This window comes from Oncorhynchus mykiss, unplaced genomic scaffold, assembly GCF_013265735.2.
Source record: "Oncorhynchus mykiss isolate Arlee unplaced genomic scaffold, USDA_OmykA_1.1 un_scaffold_130, whole genome shotgun sequence".
NCBI lineage: Eukaryota > Metazoa > Chordata > Actinopteri > Salmoniformes > Salmonidae > Oncorhynchus > Oncorhynchus mykiss.
Window position 1 is genome coordinate 745,001 of NW_023493663.1, and position 13,691 is coordinate 758,691.

A 13,691-nucleotide genomic window follows, 5' to 3' on the forward strand; every position below is an offset into this window, starting at 1 on the left:
ATCAGAACCAGTCAGTATCTGGGGTGGATCAGAACCAGTCAGTATCTGGTGTGGATCAGAACCAGTCAGTATCTGGTGTGGATCAGAACCAGTCAGTATCTGGTGTGGATCAGAAAACCAGTCAGTATCTGGTGTGACCACCGTTTGGCTCATGCAGCACGACACATCTCCTTCTCATAGAGTTGATCAGGATGTTGATTGTGGCCTGTTGGAAGGTTGTCCCACTCCTCTTCAATGGCTGTGTGAAGTTGCTGGAACTTGAACGTGCAGTCTGGTGGAGACCCTGGTGAGGGTCGAACTGCAGTCAGGTGGAGACCCTGGTGAGGGTCGAACTGCAGTCAGGTGGAGACCCTGGTGAGGGTCGAACTGCAGTCAGGTGGAGACCCTGGTGAGGGTCGAACTGCAGTCAGGTCCAGACCCTGGTGAGGGTCGAACTGCAGTCTGGTGGAGACCCTGGTGAGGGTCGAACTGCAGTCAGGTCCAGACCCTGGTGAGGGTCGAACTGCAGTCTGGTGGAGACCCTGGTGAGGGTCGAACTGCAGTCAGGTCCAGACCCTGGTGAGGGTCGAACTGCAGTCAGGTCCAGACCCTGGTGAGGGTCGAACTGCAGTCAGGTGGAGACCCTGGTGAGGGTCGAACTGCAGTCAGGTGGAGACCCTGGTGAGGGTCGAACTGCAGTCAGGTGGAGACCCTGGTGAGGGTCGAACTGCAGTCAGGTGGAGACCCTGGTGAGGGTCGAACTGCAGTCAGGTGGAGACCCTGGTGAGGGTCGAACTGCAGTCAGGTGGAGACCCTGGTGAGGGTCGAACTGCAGTCAGGTGGAGACCCTGGTGAGGGTCGAACTGCAGTCAGGTGGAGACCCTGGTGAGGGTCGAACTGCAGTCAGGTCCAGACCCTGGTGAGGGTCGAACTGCAGTCTGGTGGAGACCCTGGTGAGGGTCGAACTGCAGTCAGGTCCAGACCCTGGTGAGGGTCGAACTGCAGTCTGGTGGAGACCCTGGTGAGGGTCGAACTGCAGTCAGGTCCAGACCCTGGTGAGGGTCGAACTGCAGTCAGGTCCAGACCCTGGTGAGGGTCGAACTGCAGTCAGGTGGAGACCCTGGTGAGGGTCGAACTGCAGTCAGGTGGAGACCCTGGTGAGGGTCGAACTGCAGTCAGGTGGAGACCCTGGTGAGGGTCGAACTGCAGTCAGGTGGAGACCCTGGTGAGGGTCGAACTGCAGTCAGGTGGAGACCCTGGTGAGGGTCGAACTGCAGTCAGGTGGAGACCCTGGTGAGGGTCGAACTGCAGTCAGGTGGAGACCCTGGTGAGGGTCGAACTGCAGTCAGGTGGAGACCCTGGTGAGGGTCGAACTGCAGTCAGGTCCAGACCCTGGTGAGGGTCGAACTGCAGTCAGGTCCAGACCCTGGTGAGGGTCGAACTGCAGTCAGGTGGAGACCCTGGTGAGGGTCGAACTGCAGTCAGGTCCAGACCCTGGTGAGGGTCGAACTGCAGTCTGGTGGAGACCCTGGTGAGGGTCGAACTGCAGTCTGGTGGAGACCCTGGTGAGGGTCGAACTGCAGTCAGGTGGAGACCCTGGTGAGGGTTGAACTGCAGTCAGGTGGAGACCCTGGTGAGGGTCGAACTGCAGTCAGGTGGAGACCCTGGTGAGGGTCGAACTGCAGTCAGGTCCAGACCCTGGTGAGGGTCTAACTGCAGTCAGGTGGAGACCCTGGTGAGGGTCGAACTGCAGTCAGGTGGAGACCCTGGTGAGGGTTGAACTGCAGTCTGGTGGAGACCCTGGTGAGGGTCGAACTGCAGTCAGGTCCAGACCCTGGTGAGGGTCTAACTGCAGTCAGGTGGAGACCCTGGTGAGGGTCGAACTGCAGTCTGATGGAGACCCTGGTAAGGGTCGAACTACAGTCTGGTGGAGACCCTGGTGAGGGTAACGAGCACACAGATGACCTTCCCTGAGATGATTTCTGGACGTTTGTGCAGAAATTCTTGGGTTGTGCAAACCTACAGTTTCATCAGCTGTCCGGGTGGCCGGTCTCAGACGATCCCACAGGTGAAGAAGCCGGATGTGGAGGTCTGGCGTGGTTGTGAGGCCGGTTGAACGTACTGCCAAATGTTTTAAAATGACGTTGCAGGCCGCTTACGGTAGAGACATTTCTCTGACAACAGCCCTGGTGGACATTCCTGCAATCAGCATGCCAATTGCACGCTCCCTCAACTTGAGACATCTGTGACAAAACTGCACATTTTAGAGTGGCCTTTTATTGTGCCCAGCACAAGGTGCACCTGTGTAATGATCATGTTGTTTAATCAGCTTCTTGATATGCCACACCTGTCAGGTGGATGGATTATCTTGACAATGGAGAAATGCTCACTAACAGGGATGGAAACAAATTTGTGCTAAACATTTGGGAGAAAGGAGCTGTTTGTGCGTATGGAAGATTTCTGGGATCTTTTGTTTCTCATGAAACATGGGACCAACACTTTACATGTTGTGTTTATATTGTTGTTCAGTGTAGTTATTTTATCTCTCCTGAAACATGTAATGTGTTTCTGTCTGCTTGTTTCTGCTCTTTAACCTGTAACCTGTCTCACCTTCTTCTCTCTGCAGCTGTGATGAAGTTCATGGGAGACTACCCTCTGAAGGGACAGACAGAACAGGACCTGGTCTCAACAATCCTAAAGGTACTCACTCACTCACTCACTCACTCACTCACTCACTCACTCACTCACTCACTCACTCACTCACTCACTCACTCACTCACGCACGCACGCTCGCTCACTCGCACCCCAACATATATCTTCTACTTCTGAAAAATGTGTGTGTGTGTGTGTCTGTGTGTGTGTCTGTGGGTGTGTGTGTCTCCAGCTCAGTGGGGAGTATGGTCTGATGAAAGATGAAGCCTACTGCCAGGTGATGAAACAGGTCACAGGAAACACCAGCTCCAAAACGTAAGAACCCTAACATTGACCTCTAACCTCTAACCTTGACCTCTAACCCTGACCTCTAACCTCTAGGGATAGTTGTCAGAGAGGCTGGAGGCTACTCTACATCCTGACTGTTATAGGGTTAGTGTATATCTGACCTCTGACATCTAACCTTTAGAGACAGTTGTCAGAGAGGCTGGAGGCTACTCTACATCCTGACTGTTATAGTGTTAGTGTATATCTGACCTCTAACCTCTAGAGACAGTTGTCAGAGAGGCTAGAGGATACTCTACATCCTGACTGTTATAGGGTTAGTGTATATCTGACCTCTAACCCCTGACCTCTAACCTCTAGGGACAGTTGTCAGAGAGGCTAGAGGCTACTCTACATCCTGACCGTTATAGGGTTAGTGTATATCTGACCTCTAATCTCTAGGGACAGTTGTCAGAGAGGCTGGAGGCTACTCTACATCCTGACTGTTATAGGGTTAGTGTATATCTGACCTCTGACCTCTAACCTCTAGGGACAGTTGTCAGAGAGGCTGGAGGCTACTCTACATCCTGACTGTTATAGGGTTAGTGTATATCTGACCTCTGACCTCTAGAGACAGTTGTCAGAGAGGCTAGAGGATACTCTACATCCTGACTGTTATAGGGTTAGTGTATATCTGACCTCTAACCTCTAGAGACAGTTGTCAGAGAGGCTAGAGGATACTCTACATCCTGACTGGTATAGGGTTAGTGTATATCTGACCTCTAACCCCTGACCTCTAACCTCTAGGGACAGTTGTCAGAGAGGCTAGAGGCTACTCTACATCCTGACCGTTATAGGGTTAGTGTATATCTGACCTCTAATCTCTAGGGACAGTTGTCAGAGAGGCTGGAGGCTACTCTACATCCTGACTGTTATAGGGTTAGTGTATATCTGACCTCTGACCTCTAACCTCTAGGGACAGTTGTCAGAGAGGCTGGAGGCTACTCTACATCCTGACTGTTATAGGGTTAGTGTATATCTGACCTCTGACCTCTAACCTCTAGGGACAGTTGTCAGAGAGGCTGGAGGCTACTCTACATCCTGACTGTTATAGGGTTAGTGTATATCTGACCTCTGACCTCTAACCTTTAGGGACAGTTGTCAGAGAGGCTGGAGGCTACTCTACATCCTGACTGTTATAGGGTTAGTGTGTATCTGACCTCTGACCTCTAGGGACAGTTGTCAGAGAGGCTGGAGGCTACTCTACATCCTGACTGTTATAGGGTTAGTGTATATCTGACCTCTGACCTCTAACCTCTAGGGACAGTTGTCAGAGAGGCTGGAGGCTACTCTACATCCTGACTGTTATAGGGTTAGTGTATATCTGACCTCTAACCTCTAGGGACAGTTTTCAGAGAGGCTGGAGGCTACTCTACATCCTGACTGTTATAGGGTTAGTGTGTATCTGACCTCTGACCTCTAACCTCTAGGGACAGTTGTCAGAGAGGCTGGAGGCTACTCTACATCCTGACTGTTATAGGGTTAGTGTATATCTGACCTTTGACCTCTAACCTCTAGGGACAGTTGTCAGAGAGGCTGGAGGCTACTCTACATCCTGACTGTTATAGGGTTAGTGTATATCTGACCTCTGACCTCTAACCTCTAGGGACAGTTGTCAGAGAGGCTGGAGGCTACTCTACATCCTGACTGTTATATATTTAGTGTATATCTGACCTCTGACCTCTGACCTCTAGGGACAGTTGTCAGAGAGGCTGGAGGCTACTCTACATCCTGACTGCGTTCCATCGCTGTTCTGAGGTCCTGAAGCCCTTCCTTTTAACGTTCCTGCTGGACGCCTGCTCTGGTCCTGGAGTCCACTACCAAGGTACCCTAACTATATCTATAACCTGTCTGTCTGTCTGCTCTGGTCCTGGAGTCCACTACCAAGGTACCCTAACTATATCTATAACCTGTCTGTCTGTCTGCTCTGGTCCTGGAGTCCTCTACCAAGGTACCCTAACTATATCTATAACCTGTCTGTCTGTCTGCTCTAGTCCTGGAGTCCACTACCAAGGTACCCTAACTATATCTATAACCTGTCTGTCTGTCTGCTCTGGTCCTGGAGTCCACTACCAAGGTACCCTAACTATATCTATAACCTGTCTGTCTGCTCTGGTCCTGGAGTCCACTACCAAGGTACCCTAACTATATCTATAACCTGTCTGTCTGTCTGCTCTGGTCCTGGAGTCCACTACCAAGGTACCCTAACTATATCTATAACCCTCCCTACCAGTCAGGATGTCTGTTATACCTGTCTGTCTGCTCTAGTCCTGTAGTCCACTACCAAGGTACCCTAACTATATCTATAACCCTACCTACCAGTCAGGATGTCTGTCTGTCTGTCTGTCTGCTCAGGTATAGCCAAGGCGTGTGATTGGCTGTGGTTGTTGATTGACATGTATAGCCAAGGCGTGTGATTGGCTGTGGTTGTTGATTGACAGGTATAGCCAAGGCGTGTGATTGGCTGTGGTTGTTGATTGACAGGTATAGCCAAGGCGTGTGATTGGCTGTGGTTGTTGATTGACAGGTATAGCCAAGGCGTGTGATTGGCTGTGGTTGTTGATTGACAGGTATAGCCAAGGCGTGTGAGCAGAACCTGAGGAGGACCTTCCAGTACGGAGGAAGAATCGAACACCCCAACAGCATGGAGCTAAAGGCCATGCTGGTACACACGCACGCACGCACACACACACACACACACACACACACACACACACACACACACACACACACACACACACACACACACACACACACACACACACACACACACACACACAGGGCTCAAAGCTATGCTCGTCAGTCTCAGTATCTCCTCAACCAATCACAGGTCTCCTCTCTGATTGCCTTGCTCTCTGATTTGCTATCTGTCTGTGCCCTGTGATTGGTTGTGCAGGCTGGGCGGAGCTCCAAGAGACAGTTGTTCCTCCTACCAGGCGGCATCGAGAGACACCTCAAAATCAAGACCTGCTCAGTGAGTACACACACACACACACACACACACACACACACACACACACACACACACACACCAACATCAGTGTCGTAGGATAGGCCTATTTTCAAATTGTGCGCGCGCGTGTGTGTGTGTGTGTGTGTGTGTGTGTGTGTGTGTGTGTGTGTGTGTGTGTAGGTGTCTCTGGATGCTATAGAGGAGCTATGTAATGACATGGGACTGCACAGACTGGAGGCCATGGATGAGTACGCTGTATTTGTGGTCACACACCGAGGTGAGCCTCACACACACACACACACACACACACACACACACACACACACACACACACACACACACACACACACACACACACACACACACACACACACACACAGAGAGACTCTCTCACACACACACACACACACACACACACACACACACACACACACAAAGGGTAAAAGCTGAAAGCGGGTCGAGTAACGTGTCTTTCTGCCTGCAGGTCAGAATGTCCGTCCCCTCAATAAGAGGGAGTACATCCTGGACATTACTACGGAAGCGGAGCCAGTGGACAGTAACTACAGCCTGTGGTTCAGGAGGGTCATCTGGACACAGCCGCTTAAATTTGACAACGAGCTCTGTGTCACCATGCATTATAACCAGGTATAATAACCAGCTCTGCCTCATGATGCATTATAACCAGGTATAATAACCAGCTCTGCCCCATGATGCATTATAACCAGGTATAATAACCAGCTCTGCCTCATGATGCATTATAACCAGGTATAACAACACTACAATGCATTATAACCAGGTATAACAACACTACGATGCATTATAACCAGGTATAACACTGTGATGTATTACAGGCAGGTATAACAACACTATGATGCATTATAACCAGGTATAGCAACACTACGATGCATTATAACCAGGTATCACACTATGATGTATTACAGGCAGGTATAACGACACTATGATGCATTATAACCAGGTATAACACTATGATGCATCACAACCAGGAATAACAACACTATGATGCATTATAACCAGGTATAACAGCACTATGATGCATTATAACCAGGTATAACAACACTACGATGCATTATAACCAGGTATAGCAACACTATGATGCATTATAACTAGGTATAACACTATGATGCGTTACAACCAGGTATAACAACACTACGATGCATTATAACCAGGTATAACAACACTATAATGCATTATAACCAGGTATAACAACACTATGATGCATTATAACCAGGTATAACACTATGATGTGTTACAACCAGGTATCACAGCACTACGATGCATTATAACCAGGTATAACAACACTATGATGCATTACAAGCAGGTATAACAACACTATGATGCATTATGACCAGGTATAACAATATGATGCATGATAACCAGGTATCACAGCACTATGATGTTATTATAACCAGGTTTCACAGCACTATGATGCATTATAACCAGATATAACACTATGATGCATTATAACCAGGTATCACAGCACTATGATGCATTATAACCAGGTATAACAACACTACAGGAAGTCCAGGATGTTCTAGGTGTTACCAGACTACCAGACTATCTGAAGGCCTGTGTTCTACGTTCTATGTGTTACCAGACTCTCTGAAGGCCTGTGTTCTAGGTGTTACCAGACTATCTAAAGGCCTGTGTTCTAGGTGTTACCAGACTATCTAAAGGCCTGTGTTCTATGTACTAGGAGTTACCAGACTCTCTGAAGGCCTGTGTTCTATGTACTAGGTGTTACCAGACTATCTAAAGGCCTGTGTTCTATGTTCTAGGTGTTACCAGACTATCTGAAGGCCTGTGTTCTAGGTGTTACCAGACTATCTAAAGGCCTGTGTTCTATGTACTAGGTGTTACCAGACTATCTGAAGGCCTGTGTTCTAGGTGTTACCAGACTATCTAAAGGCCTGTGTTCTACGTTCTAGGTGTTACCAGACTCTCTGAAGGCCTGTGTTCTAGGTGTTACCAGACTATCTAAAGGCCTGTGTTCTAGGTGTTACCAGACTATCTAAAGGCCTGTGTTCTATGTTCTAGGTGTTACCAGACTATCTAAAAGCCTGTGTTCTATGTACTAGGTGTTACCAGACTCTCTGAAGGCCTGTGTTCTAGGTGTTACCAGACTATCTAAAGGCCTGTGTTCTATGTTCTAGGTGTTACCAGACTATCTGAAGGCCTTGCTGAGTGTGGTTCCTCAGAGTAAAGCCAGTGAGCAGCAGCTGCAGCAGTTGGCCAAGCTGGCAGCATTACAACACCGTGCTAAAGATACCGTCTTCCTGCCCACCATGTAAGAACACGCACGCACGCACACACACACACACGCACGCACGCACGCACGCACACACACACACGCACATACACACATACACACACACACGCACGCACACACGCACTCACACGCACATACACACATACACACACATACACACATACACACACACGCACACACGCACACACACATGCACACACACCCACTCACACACACACACACACATACACACACGCACACACACGCACATACACACACGCGCATACACCCACACTCACACCCACACGCACACACGCACACATTTTTGCGCGTGTAAAAATAACTAGATAATACAGATATCTAACATGTGTAAATATAACTAGATAATACAGATATCTAACATGTGTAAATATAACTAGATAATACAGATATCTAACATGTGTAAATATAACTAGATAATACAGATATCTATCATGTGTAAATATAACTAGATAACTAGATAATACAGATATCTATCATGTGTAAATATAACTAGATAATACAGATATCTAACATGTGTAAATATAACTAGATAATACAGATATCTAACGTGTGTAAATATAACTGGATAATACAGATATCTAACGTGTGTAAATATAACTAGATAACTAGATAATACAGATATCTAACATGTGTAAATATAACTAGATAATACAGATATCTAACATGTGTAAATATAACTAGATAATACAGATATCTAACATGTGTAAATATAACTAGATAATACAGATATCTATCATGTGTAAATATAACTAGATAACTAGATAATACAGATATCTAACATGTGTAAATATAACTAGATAATACAGATATCTAACATGTGTAAATATAACTAGATAATACAGATATCTATCATGTGTAAATATAACTAGATAACTAGATAATACAGATATCTAACATGTGTAAATATAACTAGATAATACAGATATCTATCATGTGTAAATATAACTAGATAACTAGATAATACAGATATCTAACATGTGTAAATATAACTAGATAATACAGATATCTATCATGTGTAAATATAACTAGATAATACAGATATCTGACATGTGTAAATATAACTAGATAATACAGATATTTAACGTGTAAATATAACTAGATAATAAAGATATCTAACATGTGTAAATATAACTAGATAATACAGATATCTGACATGTGTAAATATAACTAGATAATACAGATATTTAACGTGTAAATATAACTAGATAATACAGATATCTAACATGTGTAAATATAACTAGATAACTAGATAATACAGATATCTAACATGTGTAAATATAACTAGATAATACAGATATCTAACATGTGTAAATATAACTAGATAACTAGATAATACAGATATCTAACGTGTGTAAATATAACTAGATAACTAGATAATACAGATATCTAACGTGTAAATATAACTAGATAATACAGATATCTAACGTGTAAATATAACTATATTATACAGATATTTAACGTGTGTAAATATAACTAGATAATACAGATATCTAACGTGTAAATATAACTATATTATACAGATATTTAACATGTGTAAATATAACTAGATAATACAGATATCTGACATGTGTAAATATAACTAGATAACTAGATAATACAGATATCTAACATGTGTAAAGATAACTAGATAATACAGATATCTAACATGTGTAAATATAACTAGATAATACAGATATTTAACGTGTAAATATAACTAGATAATACAGATATCTAACATGTGTAAATATAACTAGATAATACAGATATCTATCATGTGTAAATATAACTAGATAATACAGATATCTGACATGTGTAAATATAACTAGATAATACAGATATCTGACATGTGTAAATATAACTAGATAATACAGATATTTAACGTGTAAATATAACTAGATAATACAGATATCTAACATGTGTAAATATAACTAGATAACTAGATAATACAGATATCTAACATGTGTAAATATAACTAGATAATACAGATATCTGACATGTGTAAATATAACTAGATAATACAGATATCTAACATGTGTAAATATAACAAGATAACTAGATAATACAGATATCTAACATGTGTAAATATAACTAGATAATACAGATATCTATCATGTGTAAATATAACTAGATAACTAGATAATACAGATATCTAACATGTGTAAATATAACTAGACAATACAGATATCTGACATGTGTAAATATAACTAGATAATACAGATATCTAACATGTGTAAATATAACTAGATAACTAGATAATACAGATATCTAACATGTGTAAATATAACTAGACAATACAGATATCTGACATGTGTAAATATAACTAGATAATACAGATATCTAACATGTGTAAATATAACTGGATAACTAGATAATAAAGATATCTAACATGTGTAAATATAACTAGATAACTAGATAATACAGATATCTATCATGTGTAAATATAACTAGATAATACAGATATCTAACGTGTGTAAATATAACTAGATAATACAGATATCTAACATGTGTAAATATAACTAGATAATACAGATATCTAACATGTGTAAATATAACTAGATAATACAGATATCTAACATGTGTAAATATAACTAGATAACTAGATAATACAGATATCTATCATGTGTAAATATAACTAGATAATACAGATATCTATCATGTGTAAATATAACTAGATAATACAGATATCTAACGTGTGTAAATATAACTAGATAATACAGATATCTAACATGTGTAAATATAACTAGATAATACAGATATCTATCATGTGTAAATATAACTAGATAATACAGATATCTAACATGTGTAAATATAACTAGATAACTAGATAATACAGATATCTAACATGTGTAAATATAACTAGATAACTAGATAATAAAGATATCTATCATGTGTAAATATAACTAGATAATACAGATATCTAACGTGTAAATATAACTAGATAATACAGATATCTATCATGTGTAAATATAACTGGATAACTAGATAATAAAGATATCTAACATGTGTAAATATAACATGATAATACAGATATCTATCATGTGTAAATATAACTGGATAACTAGATAATAAAGATATCTAACATGTGTAAATATAACATGATAATACAGATATCTATCATGTGTAAATATAACTAGATAACTAGATAATAAAGATACCTAACATGTGTAAATATAACTAGATAATACAGATATCTCCTCTCCTCTCCTCTCCTCTCCTCTCCTCTCCTCTCCTCTCCTCTCCTCTCCTCTCCTCTCCTCTCCTCTCCTCTCCTCTCTGTAGTGGTGAGGTCCAGGAGTATGTCCCCCCCCAGCTCTACATCAGACAGCCTCCTCAGCCCTGGCTCAACATGGTCACTCAGCATATGCAGCAGGTCTCTCCTCTGAGTCCTCACCAGGCCAGGGCTCAGTTCCTCGGTACGGGATGGATTCATTCATTGACAATATATATAGTGCCCACTATGGACCCCTGTCGAACTTCACATAATGTGTGTGTCTCTATGTCTCTCTGTGTGTGTCTCTGTGTCTCTCTGTGTGTGTCTCTGTGTGTCTCTCTGTGTGTCTCTCTGTGTGTGTCTCTGTGTGTCTCTGTGTGTCTCTGTGTGTCTCTGTGTGTCTCTCTGTGTGTGTCTCTGTGTGTCTCTGTGTGTCTCTGTGTGTCTCTCTGTGTGTCTCTCTGTGTGTGTCTCTGTGTGTCTCTGTGTGTCTCTCTGTGTCTCTCTCTGTGTGTGTGTCTCTGTGTGTGTCTCTGTGTGTGTCTCTGTGTGTCTCTGTGTGTCTCTGTGTGTCTCTGTGTGTCCAGGTCTGGTCAGTGCGTTCCCCATGTTTGGTTCCTCCTTCTTCTACATCCAGTCCAGCAGCAACATCTCCATCCTGGCTCCCTGTGTGTTGGCTGTCAACCAGAACGGACTGCACTTCCTACACAAGGACTCACATGTACGACTAGAGCCCTGCTTCTGTCTCTGTTTTTAAACACTTCTACGTTCACGTGTATGCTACCATGACTACAGAGGCATAAATATCATACCCCCTCAAAATGCTAACCTCCCATGTTATTGTAATGGTGAGAGGTTAGCATGTCTTGGGGGTATGATATAAAATGCTAACCTCCCCTGTTATTGTAATGGTGAGAGGTTAGCATGTCTTGGGGGTATGATATAAAATGCTAACCTCCCCTGTTATTGCAATGGTGAGAGGTTAGCATTTCTTGGAGGTATGATATAAAATGCTAACCTCCCCGTTTATTGTAATGGTGAGAGGTTAGCATGTCTTGGAGGTATGCTATAAAATGCTAACTAATCATCTCTCTCCCTATCTCTTTCTCTCTCTATCTTTCCTCTCTATATCTCTCATCTTTCTCCCTCCCTCCCTCCCTCCCTCCCTCCCTCCATTTTTCTCTCTCTCTCTTTCCTCTCTATATCTCTCATATTTCTCCCCCTCCCTCCCTCCCTCCCTCCCTCCCTCCCTCCCTCCCTCCCTCCCTCCCTCCCTCCCTCCCTCCCTCCCTCCCTCCCTCCCTCAGGACTCTGTCTCCCAGCTTACCACCCAGCCATACACTAACAGTGTGTGTGTGTGTGTTTCTCTCTCAGGACTCTGTCTCCCAGCTTACCACCCAGCCATACAGTAACAGTGTGTGTGTGTGTTTAGGAGGCCACGGCGCGTTACCCTCTGAATGAGATCCAGTCCACCAGAACCCAGAGACCAACAGGAGGCTCCAGCTCCTCCTATCCCTACGTAGACATTCTGCTGGGAGACCTGCTGACACAGCGAATCACACAGCTGCAGCTGGAACAGGTCTGTGTGTCTGTGTTGGAACAATGTTGTGTCTGTGTCTAGGGTCTGGAGCTGTGTTGGAACAATGTTGTGTCTGTGTTGGAACAATGTTGTGTCTGTGTTGGAACAATGTTGTGTCTGTGTTGGAACAATGTTGTGTCTGTGTTGGAACAATGTTGTTTCTGTGTCTAGGGTCTGGAGCTGTGTCGGGTCATTGCCATGCACATGGAAAACATGCTGTCTGTCCGGGAGAAGAGACTCACCCTGCCACCGAGTGAGATCACTCTGTTATAACACACTGTCTGTCTGTCTGTCTGTCTGTCTGCCAGTCAGTCAGTCAGTCAGTCAGTCAGACAGTCCGGGAGAAGAGACGTTAGAAGATGGTAGATGGTGGTAGATAGTGGTAGATGGTGGTAGTTAGTGGTGGATGGTGGTAGATGGTGGTAGTTAGTGGTAGATGTTGGTAGTTAGTGGTAGATAGTGGTAGTTAGTGGTAGATGGTGGTAGTTGGTGGTAGATAGTGGTAGATGGTGGTAGATAGTGGTAGATGGTGGTAGTTAGTGGTAGATGGTGGTAGATGGTGGTAGTTAGTGGTAGTTAGTGGTAGTTGGTGGTAGATGGTGGTAGTTGGTGATAGATAGTGGTAGATGGTGGTAGTTGGTGGTAGATGGTGGTAGATGGTGGTAGATGGTGGTATATGGTGGTAGATGGTGGTAGAAGGTGGTAG

General features: G+C 43.8%; 1 protein-coding gene across 1 annotated transcript in view; it reads left to right on the forward strand.

The window, feature by feature from the left end:
* The window catches only part of LOC110513986 (unconventional myosin-XV-like), a 45,900-nt gene extending 32,495 nt beyond the window's left edge, over positions 1 to 13,405 (forward strand). The window contains exons 14-25 of the mRNA XM_036972240.1: positions 2,606 to 2,679; positions 2,864 to 2,946; positions 4,650 to 4,780; positions 5,526 to 5,620; positions 5,852 to 5,929; positions 6,089 to 6,185; positions 6,393 to 6,553; positions 8,080 to 8,213; positions 11,475 to 11,608; positions 11,994 to 12,127; positions 12,839 to 12,985; positions 13,157 to 13,405. Coding sequence (XP_036828135.1) covers positions 2,606 to 2,679; positions 2,864 to 2,946; positions 4,650 to 4,780; positions 5,526 to 5,620; positions 5,852 to 5,929; positions 6,089 to 6,185; positions 6,393 to 6,553; positions 8,080 to 8,213; positions 11,475 to 11,608; positions 11,994 to 12,127; positions 12,839 to 12,985; positions 13,157 to 13,258 — 1,370 coding nt within the window. The 3' untranslated portion in view covers positions 13,259 to 13,405. The remainder of the gene's footprint in view (positions 1 to 2,605; positions 2,680 to 2,863; positions 2,947 to 4,649; positions 4,781 to 5,525; positions 5,621 to 5,851; positions 5,930 to 6,088; positions 6,186 to 6,392; positions 6,554 to 8,079; positions 8,214 to 11,474; positions 11,609 to 11,993; positions 12,128 to 12,838; positions 12,986 to 13,156) is intronic.
* The last annotated feature ends 286 nt before the right edge of the window (positions 13,406 to 13,691 follow it).